We start from the raw sequence: 26,101 nt of genomic DNA, 5'->3' as shown, positions 1-26,101 counted from the left end.
ATGGAATGCTGAAAACAATATATCAAAATATCTGTCAATCCTTGTAATAAAACAAATATGGAGAAAACAAGCATGAAAAACAACATTTAGACAGATGTTTAACTACCAAGGGAATCAAAGGCTATTGAGAGTAGGCAGGAAAGTAGAGTGATGGCCACTAACAGATCAGCCATGATCTTATCAAATGGCAGAACATGAAACCTTTAGATATATCCAGGGAAGGCAATGGCCAAGTATTTTCTTTTGCTGGACATTTAATCCAGAGACCCAGGTTCAAATCCTGTCATGGTAAATGGTGGAATTTGAGTCCAATGAAAATTTGGAATTAAGATTCCAGTGACGACCATAACTCCATTGTCAACTGTTGGGGAAAAAAAAACAACTGGCTCACTAATGTCTTTTGAGGAAGGAAACTACCATCCTTAACTGGTCTGGCCTACATGTGATTCCAGACCCACAGCAACTTAGTTGACTCTTAATTGCCCTCTGAGCAATTAGGGATTGCCAATAAATGCTGGCCTAGCCAGCAACACCCTCATAGCATTAATGAGTTAAAAAAAGGATCGCCAACAATTTCTATGAATTCATTTATTGCACTGAATTCCTGTTGAAACAGAAACTCCAAACAACAAGAATTCTATCTTTATCAAAGGGTTCAAGGGGCCAAATGGCTGACTCCTGTCCCAAATTCTTAAGTTGTGTGTATACCCATATATTACTGAGCAGAAAGGACCCACATTCATAGTATTCTGTTCTTAGAAAGCTACTATAGTAGAGAATTATCCTGTAACACCACCATTCTTTTTGTAAAAATCATTGTTCCATATAGTAGTGCACCCAAACATTCAAAATTAAAATAACATTCAGGGAGGCAAACGTTGTTGGCAATACCAGTATTTATTTCCCAATTGAATAGTCCTTGAAAAAGTAGTAACAAATCACCTCGTCAAATACAACTGAGAAATTTACAAAGCCATTTCAAAGGGCAATCAAAAGGGCATACTCTGGGTTTGGATTGACAAGCATCGGTCAAGTCTACGCAAGAATGGCATAATTAACTCAGATCCCCACATACGAGATGATAAACACCATGCAACCATATGTCCAATACTGGCACCAAAGTAAATGGACAAATAGGATGTGTGATGTTTTGAATGATAGAAGTGTTATAAATAAAGATGTTTAAAGAATTCAAAATAGAAAATTTATATCTAGTTTTCATTAGTCTTGATAAAGATGGCATTCTTGTTTTTTGGTGTTCCTATTCAGAGCAATAAATGAATTCAGTGAAATAAATGAATTTACAGAAGCTGTTGGGGAGTTCCCATATATCTAAAGGTTTCATAGCAAGGCTTACGTACTTATGAAATCAATTGTCAAAGAGGCACAATTAAGCCTGGATTGATGAAATTGTCTTATTATGCAAGACCACAAACAATTCAACTGAACGATGATTCCAATTCATTGTCTGAGATGTGACCATTCAATAAAGTAACTATAAGGTCCAAAGAACAGCTTTCATGGATATTCTTAAATATCATAAAGCTGATGGTGGGTAGATATATTTTATTCTTAGCTTTAAAGCATGCATATTAATTCATATAAGCATACTCTGGTCCTGTTATATTAGTATGCATAAGTGCAGATCAATCCAATTCCATTCCAACCAATAATCAATTACTTTTATCCATCCACTAAAGTGTTTTAAATGACCATAATTTTATTAAACAATTAACAAAAGCTATAAACTGTATAGTATGCCTGGTTACATTTTGATTTGTCAAGCCTTTCTAAAAACATACTTTTCAAAGTTGATTGCTGGGATGTTTTTGTGGTGTTACATCATCTGTAAGTCAATGGCAACAAATATACCTCCAATGCTCCTTTTGATGATATCAGTAATGCAGAAATCCTGGACCAGAGAACAGTTATGTGGTGCTAAGTGGACATTTTCAGCTCTGAATCCAAGGATTTTAAATGATTCAGAGATCATATCCTCTGACAGCACCTTCTAAATCCAAATCTCTACCACCTTGAGGGAACTGCAATATCTGCAAGTACCCCTTCAAACCATACATCATCCTTAACTGGTACTACATCACTGTTCCTTCACTGTCATTAAGTCAAAATCCTGAAGCTCCATTCCTAATAACACTGCAAGCTTCCCTACATCCCAAGGACTTTTTTGCAAGGTTTGTACCTCAGGTTGAGGTTTAGGGTGTAGGTTTGCTCGCTGAGCTGTAGGTTTGATATCCAGACGTTTCACTACCTGGCTAGGTAACATCATCAGTGGCGACCTCCAAGTGAAGTGAAGCTGCTGTCTCCTGCTTTCTATCATATCTTTCTCCTGGATGGGGTTCCTGGGGTTTGTGGTGATGTCATTTCCTGTTCGTTTTCTGAAGGGTTGATAGGTGGCATCTAGATCTGTGTGTTTGTTTATGGCGTTGTGGTTGGAATGCCAGGCCTCTAGGAATTCTCTGGCATGTCTTTGCTTAGCCTGTCCCAGGATAGATGTGTTGTCCCAGTCGAAACGGTGTTTTTTTTTCATCCGTGTGTAGGGCTACAAGGGAGAGAGGGTCGTGTCTTTTTGTGGCTAGCTGGTTTCGTGTATCCTGGTGGCTAACTTTCTTCCTGTTTGTCCTACGTAGTGTTTGTGGCAGTCCTTGCATGGAATTTTGTAGATGACGTTGGTTTTGTCCATGGGTTGTACTGGGTCTTTTAAGTTTGTTAATTTTTGTTTGAGTGTGTTGGTGGGTTTGTGTGCTACTAGGATTCCGAGGGGTCTTAGTAGTCTGGCTGTCATTTCTGAAACTTCTTTGATGTATGGTAAGGTGGTTAGGGTTTCTGGCTGTGTCTGGTCTGTTTGTCGTGGTTTGTTCTTGAGGAATCTGCGCACTGTATTTTTTGAATATCCGTTCTTCTTGAATACGTTCGTCTGTGCTGCAGTGTGTGGTGGCTCATTGGAAAAAGACATGACCCTCTCTCCCTCGTAGCCCTACACACGGATGAAGAAAACCACCATTTCAACTGGGACAACACATCTATCCTGGGACAGGCTAAGCAAAGACATGCCAGAGAATTCCTGGCACTCCAACCACAACACCATAAACAAACACATACATCTAGATGCCATCTATCAACCCCTCAGAAAATGAACAGGAAATGACATCACCACAAACCCCAGGAACTCCATCCAGGAGAAAGATATAAATAGAAAGCAGGAGACAACAGCTTTGCTTCACTTGGAGGTCACCACTGATGATGTTACCTAGCCAGGTAATGAAATGTCTGGATATCAAACCTACAGCTCAGAGAGCAAACCTACACCCTAAATCCCAAGGACTGTACCAGTTCACCATCATCTGCTTGAGGACAATTATGAATGAGAAATAAATACTATTCGAGCTGGTGACAGTCACGTCTCCAGAATAAATAAAAATAATGGTCAGAAGCAAGCACCCACTACCACTCCCATCTCCTGAACTCATTCGAAGCATAATATCAAACCGAAATGTAACAGAGCTGGGCACATCCCTACCAAAGCTTAAGCAAACAAAACTCAACTAGTTTGGATCTCCCAGGAGAAAGTGAGGACTGCAGACGCTAGAGATCAGAGTGAAAAAGTGTGGTGCTAGAAAAGCACAGCCAGGCAGGCAGCATCTGAGGAGCAGGAGAGTTTGTGTGCTACTAGGATTCCGAGTTTCTTCATCAGGAATTCCTGATGAGCTATGCTCGAAATGCAAACTCTCCTGCTCCTCAGATGCTGCCTGACTGGCTATGCTTTTTCAGCATCACACTTTTTGACTCAGTTTGGAACTCCCCCAGAGTATTCTCACATTTAGTACTGATAATTGCCAAATGGATTACCATTTCACTTAATACTTGCGATCAGTGAAGATGGAATGAATGGTGCTCAAGAGTGATTGAGCAGTATGTACCTTCAAATATTCTTTACTGCTGGGTGATTCTAGAGGCTCCATGTTCAGAGGTTCAGTAGCATCTGAGCTCTACAAAAAAAAAAGTTTACAGAATAATTTTCAACATAACGGACATTACCTGGACTGTAATTAGAAATTCAATTTGGAAAGATAAATGAGCTTGGGTGGTGCAACCTCTGGAAAAACGTCACACAGTAGATTATAGTTCAGTTGGTTAAAATCATCTTAATTACAGCCTTGTTTAAAAAAAGTTGCTGTAAGTGTCTCCTTACAGCAACTCGCCAAAGAAATCTAAGTCACAAACATTTTTGTACCTCAGAACAAACCAATGGCATCCCTCACCATACAGTGTAAATACAATTCTTTTTATAGACAAATGATTACTTGTGCTACTGCAACCACAAATGTATTACCTCTTCTATTTACAACAATACCTTCACTGAATCTTTGACTGTAAGACAAAGATGCTCGGTGTCAAACACTATTAACATAACATACTCAATGCTATGAATGTACTTATTCACACAGAATCAAAACAGATGATGCAAGGGACTGATTTAGTTGCGGCTAATGTTTCCTGAAATACGGGTAACATGAATTTAGAGGCTATGTTGCAACTATCCTAAGTTGCAACTTCAGCATGGTCAACTCTTAAACCCCACAAGACCACATTCTTCCTTTCTTAACGAAATACGGGTAACATGAATTTAGAGGCTATGTTGCAACTATCCTAAGTTGCAACTTCAGCATGGTCAACTCTTAAACCCCACAAGACCACATTCTTCCTTTCTTAACGAAATACGGGTAACATGAATTTAGAGGCTATGTTGCAACTATCCTAAGTTGCAACTTCAGCATGGTCAACTCTTAAACCCCACAAGACCACATTCTTCCTTTCTTAACGAAAAGCCTAACCCCTATGAAATTCCAAAAAGAAATTGTATTGTTTGAGTGCGAATATAAGGAATCTTCTAGCAAGTAATACTGCAGATTACAACAGCATATGCAGAAACTTTGGGGGCACTTCTCTATTAAACAAAGTTCCAACTGTTTTAATTTTCCAGTATTAAATTTGTATCAGAGCAATTTGACATTTTAAAAGATGATTTGATATAAGGCAATGTACACATGAACTTGAGCTCAATGCATCATTTGACCTTACCTTAAAAATAAGGTTTCACAATGGTGTTACAACTTGCTTATCAAAGGCAAGGTGAAAATTAAGTCATTTACATCAAAGAATGCTGGTTCTCCTTTCAGTGATCTAATCAGCTCCACTATCCTGTGTTTTGTGTCTGTAGCCCTGCAAGTTTACTTCCTTCAACTGCCTCTTGAAATCAAGGACTGCCTTTGTTTCAGCATGGACCGTGTGTTCCAATGTCAATAAATCAATTAAGAAACAAAGAATAGAGGAAAGCAACAAAAAGTGAGATATAAGAAAGTTCACCATAATAATCTACTAATTAAATTATTTTACATTTTTCAAATTTATCTGCTTAGAGGCAACAAGTCAATTGTACAACCTGAAGTTATATTGCCATCATGCTACTTACCCATAGAAGTGCTGCACCTCAATTTCAGAGTAGCAATATTTTTTTCATGGGGAGTAAGGATTGCAATTAAGAATCTACAAATACCCTTACCACCAAAACAGAACCATCTAGATAGACTTTAAGAAAATGTTTGCTATCATGGTTGCAATATCCTTCATCTTATTGGGGTGCACATTTGTGTAAGCCTTGAGGTCACAAATTTTACTATCAATTCCATTAAATTTTTATTACTGATTGTAGATTTTGCCATTTAAGGCCAACAAAAAGACTTACCTCTTAGCCCTGTAGACTGTAATCACTCCCTTAAAGAAAATCCCTACATTCCTTCTAGGTGGTGAGTTTTTGGAGATTTGTTTTTAAAAGCATTTTGGAAAAGCTCTGATTTCTTCTTGTCTTAACCTGTTTTTATTCCTCTACAGACTCTTGGTGTCACCTACATTACTTGGCTTTACTGTGTATTTTGGGTTTGTCCAAAAACATGGCAGTAATACATTCACTTTCCTCAACCAAGACATTAATGTACATTGTAAATAACTGTGGCCCCAAAACTGATCCCTGTGGCACTCCACTAGTTATAGTTTTCCATCCTGAAATGGCCACTTTATCCCAATTTTCCATCTTCTGTTAGTTAGCCAATCTTCAATCCATGTTAATATAATATCGCCAACACATTGGGTTCATATCTTAATTAACCTAATGTTGTACCTTATTGAATGCCTTTTGGAAATCCAAATATATTACATCTCCTAGTTCCCTTTATGCATCCTTCTCATTACCTCCCCAAAGAATGTTAATAAATTTGTCAAGCATGATTTCCCATTCATGAAGCCATGCTGACTCTGCTTCTAAATTCTTTGCTCTTATACCTTTCATAACAGACGCCATATTTTCCATTGGTTTAATTGCATCTGGGTCTTTGTGCATACAGGGAGTGCAACTGAGGTTCACCAGACTTCTTATTGAAATGTTGGAATTGCCCTGAGGAGACTGGGTCTGTCTTCTCTAGAGTTTAGAAAAGGTGATCTCATTGAAACTTTAATAATTCCTAAAGGTATTTCCCAGTAGGATGGATGAAGAAAGGATGGCTCAAAGACATTCAAAATAAGTTTTCAAATATTTTGGACCGAAATCGATCATTTGTAGGGAAAACTTCCAGTGGAAAGTGAAACTTTACCCCTCCTGCATCTCAAATTTTGATTCTTAAAAACACTCTCATTTCTCTGGGCATTTTTTCTTCATCCCAATATGCAAAGTGTGGAAATAATTTAATCCCTCTATCAGTGGAACTCTGATGAAGCTGGGAGTGGTGACCTCTACTCCTCACACTGCTGGCATATCTAGAATCATAATGGCATCGCTTAATTTAAAAATCCACATCACTACCATGATTGCCTCTCTCTGGTTGTAGGAAGCAGTTTTGGCAATGAAGTCATTTTGAAGGTAGCTTTTCTTTTGGCTACAGCCCTCTTAAGAAGGGGCCATAAAAAAAACACAATCGGCAATTAAGGATGTTTATCTCTTCAATAGTGTTATATAAATTCAAATTATTTAATCGGAGTCCTATTGAGGATAACAAAATTTCACTGCATCATTGATCAACCTGGTACACTCGGTTCAACCTGACATCCAGGCTGATCAGTTGTGGTAAAGTCAGGGAAGAGTAAGTTCCTGCTGTGGGAGCTCTCTCCCCATAATTCTAGACCTTTCTATGTCAAAGGGTCAGGTCACCATGCCCAGGGAAGTTCCCAGTCTTATGTTCTTTCTGATTTGGTAGTTCAACTGGAGTGTTTAAGTATACAAGCTTCCCATTGGGGTTATAAAATAAAAAAATTCTTCACTTATTTGGCAGGTGAAATCTACAACGAGCAAAATTCCATTTTTAGGCATTAGGGAAACTGTTCAAAATCCCCTTAAAAGCTAAAGATTAGATATTGAGCAGTTGCTTTGATACAAACTCTGAATTTGCCCTGGTCGACTAGAAACAGCTACTGAAAAACAGAAATCACTTATGTAGATAAAATGTGCTGAAACTGAATACTAAACATTATTTAGTAATTTCAGGGCAGCGAGACAAAATTACTTACCATGTGAAAGGCATAAGCTATGAAATAAAAAGGAGAGTAACAAGATAGCTACAAATTTGGCTTACTAATAGAAAACAGAAAGGAATAGTTAATGGATATTTTCAGGCTGGAGAAAAGTTTGTGTAGAGCTCCCTCAGGATTAATATTGGGACCCTTCCTTATCTTGACATATATACATTAATGACCTAAATCATATCATGCATAGGACAATTTCAATTTTTGCAGATGACACAAAACTTGGAAGAACTGTAACTGGTAAGGATGATAGAATAGATCTCCAAAACAAAGTTGCAGGAATGGGCAAACTGGTAGAAGATGAAGTTCAATAGATAAGCTGTGAGGCCATGTATTTGGTAGGAAAAGCACTGAAAGATAATATAAAGTGGAAGATACAATTCTAAAGAAGGTGCAAAAACTGGTACAATCCATGTGGTGAAGGAACTCCAACAGCGATCATAGCAGCACACTCCAATTGAGAGGCTTGCTCGATTATTTCAGAGAGAAACAAAAAAACTCCACATGCTGGAATTCAAGGTAGGCAAGCAGGAGGCAGGAAGAACACAACAAGCCAGGCAGCATCAGGAGGTCGAGAAGTCGACAATTCGGGTGTAACCCTTCTTTAGGGTTGGAGGTGGGGGTAAGGGGAGTTGCAGATAAAAGGGGGCATGGAGGAGGGTTTTGGGTGGGGAGAGGGGCAGAGTGGTGAGTTAGTGATAGATGAACACAGGTAGAGGCCTGGTTGGTCGATGGGAGGAATGAATCCAGTTGGTAGCTGGAAGGAAGGGCGGTCTGAGGAATAGAAGGGGGGGGGGAGCTGGAAAGAGAGCCAGGAGATGTGAAGGGAGGTTATTTGAAATTGGAGAACTCAATGTTGAGTCCTCCAGGCTGAAGGCTGCTCAAGTGGAAGATGACGTGTTGTTCCTCCAATTTACGGTCTGATTCTCTGTCGAAATGGAAGAAGCCAAGGATGGTCATGTCGGAGAGGGAATGGGAAGGGGAATTGAAACTGGCGGTGACTGGGAGGTCCTTGAGGGCCTGGCTGAGATGCTTGGTGAAATGTGCCCTCAGTTTATGTTTGGTCTCCCCAATGTAGTGAAGACCACACTGGGAGCACTGGATACAGTAAACTAGGTTGGAGGAGAGGCAGGTCAACTTCTGTCTCACCTGGAAGGACTGGGTGGGGCTCTGGAGGGAGGTGAGGGGCGGTGGTGTTAATAAGTAACCACACTGCTGTGGTCTGTAATCAAGTATGTCAAACTTGTATCTATCCCCCAAGAGGATGGTCTGAAGGCTCTGCGCTTCTTACTGAAAAAGAGGACTGAATAGTCTCAGCCACCCCTTCCTTCGCCTGGCTGAGCTCATTCTCACATTGTACAATTTTTTTCCTTTAAATTGTCTCACTTTCTCCAAGTTAACAGTGTAGCTTTAGGTACGTGTGTGGGTCCCAGTTAAGCCTATCTTTTTATGATGTGGAACATTCTTTGTTCCAGACTTATTCAAGGCCACACCCACAATATCGCCATGTTGTTGGTGCTGGTGATTTACTTAATTAACTGAATTTAATTATGCCAGCTCCCACAGTGAATTTGAATTCCCATCTCTGGTCATTAGTATGGCCTCTAGATTACTGGGCAAAAGTGAGGACTGCAGATGCTGGAAACCTCCATAATTACCGTGGTCAGGTCCATGCCCCCCAACAACCCACCTTTCCATCCTGGCACCCTCCCCTGCCACCGCAGGAATTGCAAAACCTGCGCCTACACCTTCTCCCTCACCTCCATCAAAGTTTCACCTGCACATCCACCAATGTCATTTATTGTATCCGTTGCTCCCGATGCGGTCTCCTCTACACTGGGGAGACTGGACGCCTCCTCGCAGAGCACTTCAGGGAACATCTCCAGGACCCCCACACCAATCAACCACACCGCCCTGTGGCCCAACATTTCAACTTCCCCTCCCACTTTGCCAAGGACACGCAGGTTCTGGGCCACCTCCACCACCGCTCCCACACCACCCGACGCCTGGAGGAAGAATGCCTCAACTTCCGCCTCGGAACACTTCAACCCCAGGGCATCAATGTGCACTTCACCAGTTTCCTCATTTCCCCTCCCCCCACCTTACCCCAGTTCCAACCTTCCAGCTCAGCTCCATCCCCACCCCCATTCACCTATTTGCTACCTTCCCCCACCCGCCTCTCTAACCTATCACCTCCACCTCCATTCACCTATTGTACTCTTTGCTACCTTCTCCCCAGCCCCACCCCCCATTTATCTCTCCACTCTGGAGGCTTCCTGCCTCTATTCCTGATGAAGGGCTTTTGCCCGAAACGTCAATTTTCCTGCTCCTCGGGTGCTGCTTGACCTGCTGTGCTTTTCCAGCACCACTCTGATCTAATCTCTACCCTCTAGATTACTGTTTGAATAATGTAACCACTATACCACCATCCCAACATGATGTCATTAATCTATGAAATGTAGCTACAGCTGCATGAAATCACATTCAATTATCTGCTTAAAATTACGTTTACTTGCGTAATTTAACAGGTTCAGCATTTATACCGTGCTCGATCAGAGTCACCTGTGTCACAAAGTAATCCGACACTGATGATAGATCTTATTTTACAACAGACTTCTAATTTAGTTTATATTTGACCTTTTAATCCACTTCAACATGATGACTGCCATGTTTGTTTTATAGTAAATCACATGTATTGTACATTATTAATTGATTCACTGATCTCAAGGTTGCAATATTGACACAGTATGGCTGTTTATAGTTTGAACATAAGGGTTCAAAGCATAATGCACTAATAAGTGTGAGGTGATGCACTTGGGCGGGACAGTGGGCGGCACGGTGGCACAGTGGTTAGCACTGCTGCCTCACAGTGCCAGAGACCTGGGTTCAATTCCCGCCTCAGGCGGCTCTCTGTGTGGAGTTTGCACATTTTCCCCGTGTCTGCGTGGGTTTCCTCCGGGTGCTCCGGTTTCCTCCCACAATCCAAAGATGTGCAGGTCAGGTGAATTGGCCATGCTAAATTGCCCGTAGCGTTAGGTGAAGGGGTAAATGTAGGAGAACGGGTCTGGGTGGGTTACGCTTCGGGGGGTCGGTGTGGACTTGTTGGGCCAAAGGGCCTATTTCCACACTGAAAGTAATCTAATCTAATCGACAAACAAAGCAAGGGAATACAAATGAATAGTAAGACCCTGGTAAGCACACAATATCAGAGGGACCTTGCTGCATATGTTCACCGCTTATGTTCACCAGAACATTTTATTAGTATTTAGGTGTTCACTTGGCATGCCAAGGCATACATGTACTGGACAATGGGATCAGAATAGTCAGGTGCTTGATTTTGATCAGCGCAAAGTCGATAGGTCTTTTACTGTGCTTTAAACCTCTATGACTCCGTAGCACAAATTTAATAATTTTCCATGTTAAATATTAAATGCTAACTTCTAAAAAATGTTTTTAGAATGGATGGAGCTATATGCATGTATTCAAGTATCAGCTTGTCACTTGTTTATCTTTTAAAGAAAAATTCCAGCTCTGATACTAATGGTCAGATTATTAGATTATATGACATAAATCCCCTTTTTAACATAAGGAATGTTGAAGACAGGAAGTTTTAAACATGGAGAATGTTAAACTAAAAAGATGAATACTTTAAACTGGGAAAAAATATTACCCTTAAATAACAATCTTCTAAATAATGAAGATAGCAGCCCACTTATCCAGGATCTGCTGAAATGTCTGCATCTGGCTGCAGGAGTAGGTTATCAGTCTTTAAGGTGAGAAGTTAACTACGATGCAATTAACAACAAAGTAATTGCCTTCAATTACATTCACCAGGTCATTGACAAAGACAAGAAATATAAAGGGGTCAAGCATGCTTTACTGGGGCACCCTTGCTTAACTGCTCAAGAAAGCACTTTCATTTATCATGCACTATGCTTGTGCCCTTTGAGCATGTGGCTTTGAAGTCCGAAATCAATAAATATATGTAATGGCAAAGCCCCCACTTAACTCTTGTCTTCTCCCTAAAAAGAGTTCTGTTTAGTTATGCAAAATATTTTCTTTCAAAAGCAAGAAGAGCAAGTCAGCATTGATTAAAGGTTGATTTTTTAAAAAATGGTTACTTTTAGGTCAATTTTGCAAAGAGCTCAATGACTTGCTTACTTCATGAACTGGTACTCTGAAGTGGCTGCATATGTTAAGCATCAAATCTCTTTAATCTCTTCCCATGGCATTTCAACAGCACTCAAATAATTTTTATCTCATTTGCAATACATTTCACTTAACAGTATTGGATATGACCAACTTTATTCTGCTTATTTGCAAACTTTGCTTGAGTCCTTCTGCAATATTGTGCTGACCCATCACTGAATCTCCCTTCTAATTACCCAATTTTGTTTTTATAAAAATGGAATTGAAATAGGTATGAGAATGTCAAGAATGATGGGAAGCCTTCAGATTGAAGGTAACTTGGGACCCAGTAAAATTTTTACTGAAAAAGTTTGAGTGAAGAATGGTAAATGTCACAGAAACAAAGTTTCTTTGCAAATATCTTCATGTCTCCTACACACAGTTGGATGCCACTTAGCCAAATACAAGTCACAGTTGCTAACCAGCTAGGATTTCATCTTTTCAATCAGTATCTCATGCCAGGGAGTGCCTAATGACATGGAATTTCCAAGGTGGGTAATTATATTAGTTAGTGCATAATTGCCACCAACAATGAATAGAAACAAAATGATTAGAGCATAAAAGGAAACCATTCAGCCTGTCGTGTCTGTGCCAGCTCTCTGAAAGAGTAACTCATTTAGTTCCACTCTGTGTCATTTACCCGTAGCCCTATACTTTCTTTCTCTTCAAGCGTCCAACTGATGTTTTAAAAGAACAACTGAATCTGTCTCCACCACACACTGAGGCACTGCATTCCAGATCCTAACCCCTCATTTTGTAAAACTCTTTCTCTCATGTCAACATTAAATGAAGGGATTGAAGATATCACTGCCAAATTTCTTGATGTCACAAAGGCAGGTAGAAAACTAATTTTTGAAGAGGACACAATGAAGCTACAGAGGAATTTGGATAGGTTGAGTGAGTGGGCAAAGATCTGGAAAATGAAACAATGTGGGAAAATGTGAAATTGCCTATTTTGATAGAAAGAATTGAAGAAAGCACATGATCTAAATGGTGAAAAACTGCACAGATCTGAAATGTGGATGTTCTAGTCCATGAATCACAAAAGACGATAGGTGGAAAAAGTAATTGAGAAATCTAATAGAATGTTATTATTTATTGTGAAGGGAAATGAATACAAAAGTGGGGAAATTATGCTTCACTTGTACAGGGTATTGCTGAGACTACACCTACAGCATTGTGCACAATGTTGGTGCCGTTATTCAAACAACAATGCAAAATGCTTTGGAAGCATTCCAGACAAGTTTACCAATCTAATACAGGTAGGCTGTCTTATGAAGAAAGGCTGGACAGTCTATGCTAGTACCTAATGAACTTAAGGAGAGTAAAAGGTGATTTGAGTTAACCATATATAATGCTGAGAGGCCTTGAACAGGTGGGTGTACTGAGAATGTTTCCTTTTATGGGAGAGTTTAGTACTGGGGATTACCTGTTTAAAACAGAGAATAGGCAAAAACTTCTAAAGGACTGAAAATCTTTGGAACATTATTTCTGTAAAGGTGGTGGAAACAGAGTCTTTAAATATTTCTAAGACAGAGGTAGATAGATTCTTGGTAAGCAAGAGGATGAAAGGTTACCTGGAGTAGGCAGAAACATAGAATTGAACCTACAATTAGATCAGCCATGATCTCATTGAAAGGTGGAGCAATCTCAAGGAACCAAATGGCCTACTATTGCTCCTGGTTTGCACATCCTATTTGGCTTCTTTTGCTGATCCTAAGTCAGTGGCCTCTAATTCTTTCTGCAAATGGGAACAGTTTCTCCCTTCTACTCTGTCCAAACTTTGCATGGCTTTGAACCCTTACCAAATCTCCCCTCAACTTGCTCAGCTCTAAGAAGAACAGTTCCAGCTTCTCCAGACCATTGACACAACTGAAGTCCTTCATCCCTGGAACCATCCTCGTGAATCTTTTCTGCATTCTGCCCAACGCCATCATATTGTCTCTAAAGCATGATATATAGTACTGGACAGAATACTCCTGCTGGGGCCAAACCAATGTTTTATACATGTTTATCATGATTTCCTTACTTTCATAATCTATGTGCCCATCTATAAAGCTGAAGATTTCTAATGCCTGAAAAACCATGTTCTCAATCTGCCCTGTGGCTTTCAGTGATTTATGGACATATATCCCCCAGTCCTTCTACTCCTGCTCTTGCTCCCTCTTTAGAATTGTATTCTTTGTTTCATATTGCCTTTCTTCATTCTTCCTGCAACATAAATTACTTCAATGCATTCAATTTCATCTACCACTTAGGCACCCATTCCACCAGCCTGTGACTATGCCCTCTTAAAGTTTAACTATCCTTCTCACAGTTCGGAATATCTACAAGTAGCAATCCTCAAACTTTTCTCTTGTTGATCAATTCCATTATTTTGCTAATAATCAATGAAAGGCCGAGAGACTTGTAAGTGAACTTAATTTATTTACACCTCTTTTTTGGGAAGGGGTACTACACTGGCTTATTTCCAATTCAGTTAGACTTCCCTGAATGTGTGTCTTGTTGGAAACTAGTTATGAACATTTTGAAAATGTTTCAGAATGCAATTTAAATAATAAAATAATTAGATTCAGTTAATGACAATGCTAACTAAAAGTGCTTTCGCCCATGAACATATCCAAGAAATAAAAATGCACTTTATGAACTACTTTTAATTTTATTCCAATTGCTTGAAAAAAAAAAGTCAAATTTTCTTCATTTTCATAAAAACTCATTCACAGGATGCAGGTGTTGCTGTTATTGCCCACCCCTAAGTAGTCAGAGGGCAGTTAAACCACATTGCTGTGGGTCTGCAGTTATATGTAGGCCAGACTAGATGAGGACAGCAGTTTCACTTCTAAAAGGACACTAGCGAATCAGATGGGTTTTCTGACAATTGACAACAGGTTCAAAGTCACCAGTAGACTCTTAATTCCATAGTTTTATTGAATTTATATTGCAGAATACTACCTGTGTCCCTCGATTAATATTTAGTGACAATACTACTAAGCCAGTGGTTTAAATCTCTGTTCATAGAATCACAGAATCATAGAATTCCTAGTGTAGATAGAGGTCCTCTGTTCAGGCGTTGCCTCTTTACTGTGATTACCCACAGTGAAAGTCTTGGCATTATGGGCCCAACTTGCCTTCAGGCGGAGAAGTAAAGTAGTTGATCATTTCTGACACCACAAACATCAGTTAAGGCAAAATCCAATCTTCAGATGAAGTTAGTTGGGGACTGATCCTAAGCGCATCGACATACAGCAGTCCCATCCTGAAGTCACAGATTATCCTTATGTTATATCTATACAAATCTGTAGAACTACTAGAATCTACCAATAGAACCTTCTCATGCCATAATTACACTATCCTGCAAGTGGTGTTACTGTGGCTCCTCCATTAGAGGAAGGTGCAATTAGTGTGAGAAGTTTATACATTGTGCACATCAGAATGTGTAATGGAAAACATTGCAAGGAAGTGCAATAAGATTTAACAGACCTTGTCTAGTGTTTTGTTTCTATAGTTATTTGTATTTCTATTTATTGTCTCTCCCCACCAATTGACTTGTCAAGTTTATGGAGACAACTGTATTTTTCAGGGTTTTTTTCTGCTTTACTCCAAGCGGCATGAAAGAATCTAGCTTCTTATTTACTTCGTGTTAATTCTTCGTACTTTTGTGTTAATTCAGTGTTAATTTGTTTAGTCTCTGTGTGCATTTACTCTGCATGCTTAGCAGCGTGTACCAAGTCGCAATCTTTTCAGATCTTTCTACATTCCATTAATGCTGGCTTCTCTTAAAATACATTCCACATTGCTTACCCAACATAAAATGTAATTCAATATGATAGAGTGTGCCATCCTATGGTGTCAAATCTTTTAAGATTATATCTATTACATCTACTGCTACCATCATGTATTAAAGTTGTTAGCTCAGGTACCATTTTGTGGGGGCTCCCAGTTTGAATTCGTTAGATTAAAACACGTCAGCAATCTTTCTCTTTACTTCTATTTTCCTAATTACTTGGTTAACAAGCACATTATTCAAATTTTATATGGTGACGAGTAGCAAACACCAGGATGATCTTTTCTTATCAAACATTTCTGGGTTATTGTGATTACTCACAAGAAATGGGTCTATTCCTTCACTGCCCAACTGATATTTTAACTTACCTAATCTGTTCCCTTCCTAGTTTGATCTTCCTAAACTCTCAAAACCAATCCACAACTTCTCCACTTTACTCTTTGTGGGGAATACAGGCTTATCTTATTTTTCATAAGATTCTTTTGCACTGAATTATTTATGATTTAGAATGTAACACTCCAGGCAGGATTCCTGCACAGCTGCAAACCAGACTGCCCAACCTCCAGCATTAGATATTTTCTATCAACCTGCTCAAAGATGCTACATCACACCTCTGGATCAAATGGGACTTGAACCTGGGACATAGAGTCTAGATTGTACAGCATGGAAACAGACCCTTTGGTCAAACTTGTTTATGTCAACCAGAATCTAGTCCCGGTTGCCAGAATTTGTCCACATCTCTCTAAAATCTTCCTATTCAGGCACCCATCCAGATGCGTTTTAAAATGTTGTAATTGTACCTACCTCCACCACTTCCTCTGGCAGCTTATTCCATGCACGCACCATCTCAATTCACCCTATTCATGCCCTTCATGATTTTATAAACCTCTATAAGGTCAATCCTCAATCTCTGATGCTCCAGTGAAAATAGCCCCAGCCTTTTCAGGCTCTGCCTCCAGCTCAAATCCTTCAACCCTGGCAAAACCTTGTAAATATTCTCTGCACCCTTTCAAGTTTCACAATGTCTTTCCTATAGCAGGAAGACCAGAACTTATGTAGTATTCCAAAAGTGGCTGAACCAATGTCCTGTACAGCCAGACATCCCAACTCAATGCACTGATCATTAAAGGCAGTGTATCAAAACCTTCTTCGCTATCCTGTGTACACGTGACTACTTTCAAGGAACTGTGAACCACCTTCCCTCCACCACCCCGGTCTCTTGGTTCAGCAACACTCCCCAAAACCCTACCTTCAGTGTACAAGTCCTGCCCTGATTTGCCTTACCAAAATGCCACACCTCACATAAATCTAAATTAAACTCCATCTGCCACTCCTCAGCCAATCTGAAGAAGGTCCCTTGTACTCTGAAGTAACTTTCTTCTCCGTCCACTGCACTACCAATTTTGCTGTCATCTGCATACTTACTAACTACCCTCCTATATTCAAATCCAAATCATTTATATAAATGACAAAAGGCTCTCCTGGTTCAAAGGTAAGGACACTACCACTGCACGAGCCCTTCTAGCCTTCCGTTCGACTGTGTGATAGAACCCATGTGCAGAGGTATAATGTTAGCAGCCAGTGCTGGCAGGAAAAGTCTATTGCACCTGATATTCCCAGGCTGTTTCCATCCAAGTACCAAACAGGCTTGAGTCTGTTTAGCTCCAAGATCAGACAAGAGAGGCCATTATCAGACTAGATGAAGTCAGTGGAATGGGATGAGTTGGGTTGTTCCAGCAGAGAACCTGCATGGCCTCACTGAGCCCATTGGCATTCTGTGAAATAATAATTCAATGGTCGATTCTAAAAATACATAACATGGATGGGAGAGACGAATGGGGAGAAGAACTTGATTACTAAACTTCATTAGTTACCACAGATCCTTTTTAGCAGCATGCGGAATATTATTCCAGAAAACTATCAAAACTGTTTTACAATAGGTTCTGGATGACACGGGAAAATAGAAATTCTTTTCTCTGCACTTAACTTCCTTATGTAAGGAGCTGTATCATGACTGAGATAAGGCATACAATGGGTTCAGTGTCACATCACTACCTCTAATCACTCGGTATTTCAGAAGCACTTAAATGGAGTACAGAAAGTATTACCTTTTGTAGTCTTCTATGCAATGGAGGTTTCCAAAGTACCAAACTGGCCACACTATAACATCACCTTCAGGTGCCTTTTTTTAAAAAAAAAATCATGATCATGGGTGTCCATTGTTTGGAGTCCTCAATAACAGTCAACATCTTGGCATTGCTCACAAATTTTCCATCTTCTTGCTCTGCTGCCACATGTTCAAAAGTTTCTTTCTCCTAAGGATGTGCAAGGAAGTGTAATTGTCTCTTGGTGGTTGGTACAAAAGTTCTGTGTGTTTGCCTGCTGTCCTCAAAACTTTATTAGTTGTGTGTCTTGGCTAACCTTTTCACAACATGCATCTCAGAAATCTTATTTCTGTTGCATTTAATTTTCTTCTATTGTCTTGCCTACAAGCAAGGCTGGTGTGTGAAGCAGAAATAGTCCTGCAGGTACCTGCAACAAACGCTCTTCTGAAGCTGAAACTAAGGTAGACTGAGAAAGGATGGAAGGAGCTTGTTTCAAAAATTGGACGGAAATTGTATAAAGATAAAAGGGGAAAACCAACAATGTTCTTCACTACACTACTAAAACAATTAACAGTGGAACACAAATCTGTATGGATTTTTACTTAAAAATTAGAAATCCTGGATTACCATTTCTTTTGGTAAAAACTGTTCTGATTCTTTTCTTCTGGTTTCCAGTAAATCTCTCTTACATCACAATCTCAATTACAGTGTTTCTACTGGAAGATCAAAGGAATAACTGGAATGCAGCCAAGAGTTATATTATAATCAAAGTAACATTTTAATGAACAATATACAAAGGGGTCACTGCAGATCTTCTGAGATCATTTCTTTTCCAAACTCCTCCTCAAAATGATTTGTGCCCCATTTTGGGTACTTCGTGTCTCAGAGGAAAAACAAATCATAATATGGTCACGTGATATAATCTGCACAATTTAGTTAGGCAAACAAAGCTGGGATAGTCACCAGTTTGCACTAACAAACAAAATGTTCCATAACTTCATCCTTCTACTAGTATTTGGATGCGATTATAACAAATAGTTTGTGCAATTAACGGACTTACTAATCAGGATGGTCATTCTCATATGCCTGTATATTATTTAAGATTTCGCTTTGATTAAGCAGTAATATCATTTGAGGTGAATGTAATGCAGGACTCCAGACATTATCATTTATCATACTGGATTAAGTTATGCAGATCAGAAGGTCCGAAGTTGTGCTACATTAAATGACTTCAAACTCCCCGAATCAAGAAAGGGCAAAGTTAAACATGGTTTCTCTTCCTGACTGCAAGCTGTAGTAAGAAATTCAGGGGGACCTGGATTTTGGTTTCGAAAAGATTGTGAATTTAATGGTGATTATTAGCAATTATTAATCACCACTGATCCAAAGAAAGGTTGACCACATGGACAATGTACCAGAGATCACAGATGCTTTACAGTCATACTTCAAACAGAAGCAGCTCTTTCAGGAAAGAAACTGGGAGAGGAAAATAAAACTCTCTCGAATAATACCTGTTGGAGCTGCAAGCAATCTGCAAATCCCCTCCAACCCAAATCGTCCTGATTTGGCTAGACTATAGTTCATTCACAGTCACTGGGTCAAATTACTGTAAATTCTTTCCTAATGGCATTGTAGGTGCAGCTTCTCATGGCAAATTTGGCATGGACAATAAATACTGGTCTAGTCAGAGATGCCTACACAATGCAAACAAATAAATGACCCAGAACAGCCATGACAAATTTCATAGTTATTGGGCAAATCCACCTTGTCCTTGTTGCTCATGTTTTAGACCAGAAAACAGCTATAACAACATTAAGTTTAACCATCAAATTTAAAGCATTAAAGTAGATTGATATTGATTTCCAGCTAAAATTGTTTTCTAAACTTAAAAGTTTAGATGAATTTATAATTAAAATGCAAACACAGCTTTTTTTTTGCCAAGAGGATATATGTGTTACTCTCTTCCAATTAAGGATATCTACTCTTTATTCTCCTTCAGACCAAGCAACGTAGAGGTCAAAGAGCTCGGGAGGGTCTGGCCCAAGACCAACATCTTTCCAGAATAACTATCACAGCCAATGGCCAAGGGAAACATCCCATATCATTTTCACTTTTTGTCCAAGCCACATGGAGGAATATGCTCAGATATAAACTTTCCCAACATTATATCTCTCTCCACTGAGATACTGCAAACTGCTTCTCCAACACAGCATACAAGCATTGCTGGCATGGTTTTGTGACTAGATTTGTACCAGTGTACCATCCGTAATGATATTACGCGATGAGGTGGTATTAGTGGTATTTTCCCTGGACTGGTAATCCACAGCCCACATAATGTTCTGGAGACCGGGGCTCAAACACCCCCCACAACAGATGGTGGAGTTTGAATTCATTTAAAAATCTGGAATTAAGAGTCTAGTAATGACAATGAATTAGTCGTCAATTATCAGACACTAATGTTCTTTAGGGAAAGAAACTGCCATCCTTACAAGGGCTGGTCTACATATGACTCTAGATCTGCAGCAATACAGTTGACTACAGGATAGGGATAGGGATAGGGATAGGAAATAAATGCTGGCCTAGCTACTGACGCCCTCACCCTGTGAATGAATTTTTAAAAAAGAGCCTAACCTAAGGCACCTTTATAATTGATCATTAGTGCGGGTTGTAACAGCAAGATAATGAACGAATGAATTTTCAGCTACAGCTCCCAAAGGCTACACATTGCAGTTTTCAATTTTCTGTTTTAATACTTTTGCTCATCCAGGAGAACAGATGAACACACTGAAAGGGGATCCGGAGAGCCGATACTTATTCTGGGTCAATTCAACGATCATGTTTTCCCACAGTTGTTGGCCTCTCCTTGGCTATCAGTCGCACATATCACAAATACTGAAATTTCTAAGTGGTGTACTGCCAAATAAGAGTAAATGGTAGAATTTGCACTTTATTCAATCTAAAGAACTTTTGTTTCAATTGCTCATCAAAATCATTTTATAGTAGACAGTGTCAATAACAGCCTGTGTTTTAAACCAGCAATAGATTCTAAATTCCACTATTGCATAATGCTAAGTAAACATAATCTGGAGTTGAAAGCAGTTTTCTTGAAAATATGAAAGCTATCGTGGATTTTACTAAAGCTATAAGTTGTTCGAATAGTTTTCTTTCATGTCTTAAAAGATTCTGAAGCTGAGTCCATCAGACTGATACTTTTAATTCTGTCTGAACTAAAGAGCTCCTCCATATTAAGCCTTACATCTGTATCTAAAGAATAAGACCTTTGTCAACATTTTATTACCAAAAAGATAGAACTGTTAACATTCACCATTTTCAGTCTTGAAGAGCTGATGGGAAATATGAGAAACTGTGAGCTACAATGTACAGTCACTTTGTACTCGAATATTTAGTCTGATTCACTATATTTTACCACTTTTGATTTTACCGACAAATTAATTTAATTGTCTTAACTGGTCAGTTTCCTGATCTGTAAAGTGCTTGTTTATCCAAGCCGACAAAGGGAACAATGGTCATCCTACTAGATTCCAGACAAAAAGTACCATAATTAGGACAATTGTTATACACATTAAGAGCACACGAGTTAAGGTTAGTATTTTAGATAAGAAAGTGCACAAGCTGTTCACAGAAACTGCCAAGCTGATTGAAAAAAAGGCAAAATATCTTGAAACTTCAATCCCATGGGTCTAAAAGGAGAAACAAAAGTATTTGCTTTAAGTTCTTCAGTATTCTCATAATAGTACTTGTAAAAGATTCATTCAGCGCTCGGAAAAAAAAAACTTAGTTTTGAAAGCATTATGCTTTAAATGCAGTCATGGAAAGTATGTTTCAACCTTCAACATGGATTAAATATTGTCCTTCATTTAGCAATTATCTGAGTTGAAGAGACAAAATGCCAAAAACCCAGAGTGGGTAATGGGCGGGGAGGGGGGGGGGAAGAAGAGGGCAGGCAGGGAGATAAAGCAGGGAAGTGGAGAGGATGGGGAAGAGGAGGGAGGGTGACAGAGAGTGAGATATTCACACAGACAGAGAGAAAAACAACAAAAAAAAGAGACAGAAAGGCACATACACACATAGAAACAGACAAATACAGAAAGTCAGGCAGAGTGATGAGACAGAGAGAGACACAGCGCAAGAGGAAGAAGAGACAGAGACACAGAATAAGAAAGGCAACAAGAAACAAACAGACAGACAGAAAGAGAAAGGCACTGAACACATACAAAGACTTCCAATCTTTCTTCACAAATTTCACAGACTTGCATCATCTCTCAAGCTTTTAACAGCAATACACCATATGCTGATTTCCCCCTCCCTGAGCCTCATGGACTCATGGTAGATATCAAAGCGCTGTATTTACAGTTATCTAGTGCAGTGCAGGAAGTAATCAGTTCTGTTCGGGGTCGCTGCTTTGACCTGGGACAAAGAAGCAAAGCAACCAATGCCAACTTCAAAGTGAGGTGCACCTCACTGTTGTTGTAGCTCCGGACTACAAACACTATAATCAAGGAAATTTTAGCTCTGATCTGCAGTGAGTTCAGTGAAACTACCTTAGAATAATTAAAGTTAGACATCAAAGGCTTGTTGGTTCGGTCTGCTAAACATCCATGGCAGAAGAAAGCAGAGTACATATTTTATCCTGTTCAATTTTTGATTGCAAACCACACTTCATCAAAAGTGAGTGGAAAATGTACTGGTTTGCTTTTCTTTTTAATTAAAAAAGCAAACCTTTGAAGTACAACATTCTAGTCTAGCATAAACGGCAAAAACAAAAAAAATGCAAACATTAGTACACGCAAGTTTTTTGACCTGCCAGCTATGTCTGTGCTACCACACTCTATCTACAACATCAGCTACAAGCTCAACACACAGATTTCAAACCTGGAACCCAAAATTTAAACAATTAGATTCAATATATTAAAAGTACTCGAAGTCACAATTTGTTCAGCAGCCCTCTAGAGTAGCGCACAAACGTGATGCACCACTACATACAACAAACTCAATCTAATAATACAATTAATTATTGGCTAGGCATTATGACCTTTTAGTGGATTGCTACCCTGCAGTGGTGAGGTTTGAGTGTTCCACTGACCCTGAAAGTAATGCCATTAGGGGTCTCAAATGCTGGCAGGGCCACCACTAACAGTAAGATCAGAGTGTGGTAACCATACAGAGCATAGTCCAAAACAAGTCCTTAACTGCGATCCGGGGGAAGATATCCATGTGCTATTAACGGCTGTGAGAGTGGATGAAAGTTGCAGCTGCAGGGAGGTCCACAGTTGTTGAGGTGTCTTGGCCATTGGATCTGGACCTACTTTCTGTCAAGGACATAATATCTGTTGATGTTTAACATTCCCATATTGATAGGTGTCTTGCACAAGGCATCTATCTAGAAAACCAATTCCATCTCCCAGGAGCTCATCAGCCATGCAACAACCCTCAGAACTTATGATCAGTGACACAGAATTTTCTAGGTGGACAATCATGCTCATTAGGAAGTGATTACCAATGATACATTTTGAGCCTCTGATCTCATTGAAGGAAGTACAGAATTTCTGCAACTGCATCCTTCAAGGAAACTGTTTAATAGTCTGAACAAAGCAACCAAGTTTTCCTGGATCACAATGATAAACATCCTAATGTATGGTTGGATCAGTTTGTGTAGAAATCTATAGTGTATAATCTGAGGAGGCTATGGCATAGTGGTAATGTTACTAAACCATAATTCAGTGTTCCAGTTAATGATGTATGACTCTATGGCAAATGTTGCAATTTGAATTTTTAAAAAATCTGAACTAAAACGTCTAATGATGACTGTAAAACAGTTACTAACAAGCATAAAATCCTCTCTGGTTCACTAATGTCCTACAAGGAAGAAAATCTCCAATCCTTACTTTTTCTGGCCAACATGTGATTTTAGACTCACAGCAATGGTTGACTCTTAACTACTCATGAAAATAGCTAACCAAGCCACTCAGATATACCAAACTACTAAACATCTCAAAGGGATGAAACTGTACAGACCAACAGGCAGCATGCTTGGCACTAGAACTAATAGCAGCAAATTCAGACCTGTCAACCCTGCATAGTCCTCCTTACTATAATCAGGGGTCTAGGGTCAAAATTGGGAAATCTGTCTCAAAGACTAGTCAAGCAACAATCTGGCATTGTTTGAGGTAAATTTCCATTAGTATGTCGACTAGATTCCAAACACACCCCCACCTACTTGACTTCATCCTCACTCGTGCCCACCACAGATATATCTGTTCATGACAATATTGGGAGCACCACCACTGCACAATCCTTGTGGAGTCAAAGTGCTCTCTTCACTTTGACAATGTCCCTCCTTGTGCTGTGTGATACTACTACGATGCTGATGGGATAGATTTGCCACTCTAATACTAACATTAATAAGGGATCAATACTGGCACGGCATTAGGCATAACTAAAAATGAGGTATCAATCTTGTGAAGCTTTAGCAAAGGAGCTACTTCCATGCCAAACAGAACAAACAGCAAGTGATTCTGAACCAACAGATCAGATCTAAAATCCACATACATCAAGCAGCAGATGCCACATTGAGCTGTGAATGGTGCTGAACAATTCAATAATTACTACAGCAGGAGTTTCAACAAATTTTTCCATCCACAATAATGGGATCCAATACATCAGTGCAAGATAAATTGAAGCACTTGCAACAATCTTCAGTATGAAGTGCCGAATGGATAAGCCATGTTGGTCTCCACCAGGGGTCCCCAGCATCTCACATACCAGTTTTCAACCAATTTGATTCTTACCACATGATATCATGAAACAAATGAAGGCGCTGACAACAGTCCAGCATCTGCCCTGACAATTTGTGGCTCCAGAACTTGCCGGACCCTAGCAGTACTGTTCAGATCAGCAACAACACTGGCATCTATCTGGCAATATGGAAATTTGCCTAGGTGCATCCTGCACACAGAAAGCAGGTCAAATCCAACTCAACCAATTACTACCCCATCAAACTCTCATCAATGTTCATCTGTAAAGTGATAAAATAGCTCATCAACAGTGTTATCAAGAGACATGTGGTAAGCAATAATGTGTCCTCTGATCCTCAGTTTGAGTTCCAACAAGGCCGCTCACTTTCTGACCTAGTTACAGCCTTGATTCAAACATGGACAAAAGAGCTTTACTCCAGGGTTTTGTTAAGAGTGATTGTCCTTGATATCAAGATTTGTTTAAGCAGGTGTGGAACTGAGGTGCCCAAGTCAAAATAGTAAATGGGAATTGAGAGTTAAATTCTCTATTGGTTGAAGTCATACCTGGAATAGGTTGCCATTGTTGGACATCAAGTCATCTCAGCTCCAAACATCTCCGCAGGAGATCCTCAATGTAGCGTCTTGGGTTCAACCATCTTCAACTTTTCATCAATGATCTTACCTCCATCATAAGATGAGAGGGGAGGATGCTCACTGGTGATTGCACAATATACAGCAACATCCGCAACTCCAGATATTGAAGCATTTTGTGTTCATGACCAGCAAGACATGGACAATATCTAGGCCCAATTCATATCAAAAGCATCAGGCAAAGAGCTTCTCCAACAGGAGAAAATCTAATATGCTCCATGACGTTTAATGGGATTACTATCACTGAATCCCCCAATATCAACCTCCCTAAGGATTATCATTGACGAGAAACTAAACTATCCTCGCCATATAAACACAATGGGTGGAAGCGCAGATCAGAAGCTAGGAATCTGACGGCAAGAAACTTACCTTCTCACACCCAAAAGGATGCCCACCTACGAGGCACAAGGTTGAATTATGAAAGATTACCCCTCACTTGCCTGGATGATTGCAGTGCCAACAACACCCAAGTTTACTACTGTAGGATGCTTTTTAAAAAATCAACAGTATTATTACATAAAGCCAACATGAATTTACAAAAAGGAAATCATGTTTTACAAACATATTGCTTTTTTTTGAGGATGTAACTAATCAAATACATGAGGGAGAACCAAATGGACAGTGTTTTGGAATTTTTAGAAAGCTTTTGATATAGTGCCACATAAGAGGTTTTAAGCATTCAGAACACATGGGAATGGTGGTAATATATTGGCATGAATTGAGAAGGTTAATAGATAGGAAATGAAGAGTACAAAGAAATTAGTGACTTTCAGGATGGAAGGTGATGAAAAGTGGGATATCACAGGGAATACTGCTTGGTCTCCAGCTATTCACACTATATATCAACAATTCAAATGAGAAATTTGAATGTAATATTTCCAAGTTTGCTGACAACACAAAACTAGGTGGGAATGTGAATGGTGAGGAGAATGGAAAAAAACCTTTAGGGTGATTTAGACAGGTTAAGTGTGGCAAATTAATCTAATAGGCTTAAGTGTAAAATTGCCCACTCAGTAGGAAAAATGGAA

The 26,101-nt window shown here is 39.5% G+C and overlaps 1 protein-coding gene across 2 annotated transcripts in view; it reads right to left on the bottom strand.

The window, feature by feature from the left end:
- The window catches only part of aspscr1 (ASPSCR1 tether for SLC2A4, UBX domain containing), a 225,808-nt gene that overhangs the window by 93,596 nt on the left and 106,111 nt on the right, over positions 1–26,101 (bottom strand). For both annotated transcript variants that reach the window (XM_043714988.2, XM_043714990.2), the window contains exon 8: positions 3,939–4,007. In XM_043714988.2, coding sequence (XP_043570923.2) covers positions 3,939–4,007 — 69 coding nt within the window. The remainder of the gene's footprint in view (positions 1–3,938; positions 4,008–26,101) is intronic.

This window comes from Chiloscyllium plagiosum, unplaced genomic scaffold (genome assembly GCF_037043375.1).
Source record: "Chiloscyllium plagiosum isolate Xiang-an unplaced genomic scaffold, Cpla_swu_hap1 HiC_scaffold_25, whole genome shotgun sequence".
Lineage (NCBI taxonomy): Eukaryota > Metazoa > Chordata > Chondrichthyes > Orectolobiformes > Hemiscylliidae > Chiloscyllium > Chiloscyllium plagiosum.
This window is presented reverse-complemented; position numbering and strand designations above follow the sequence as displayed.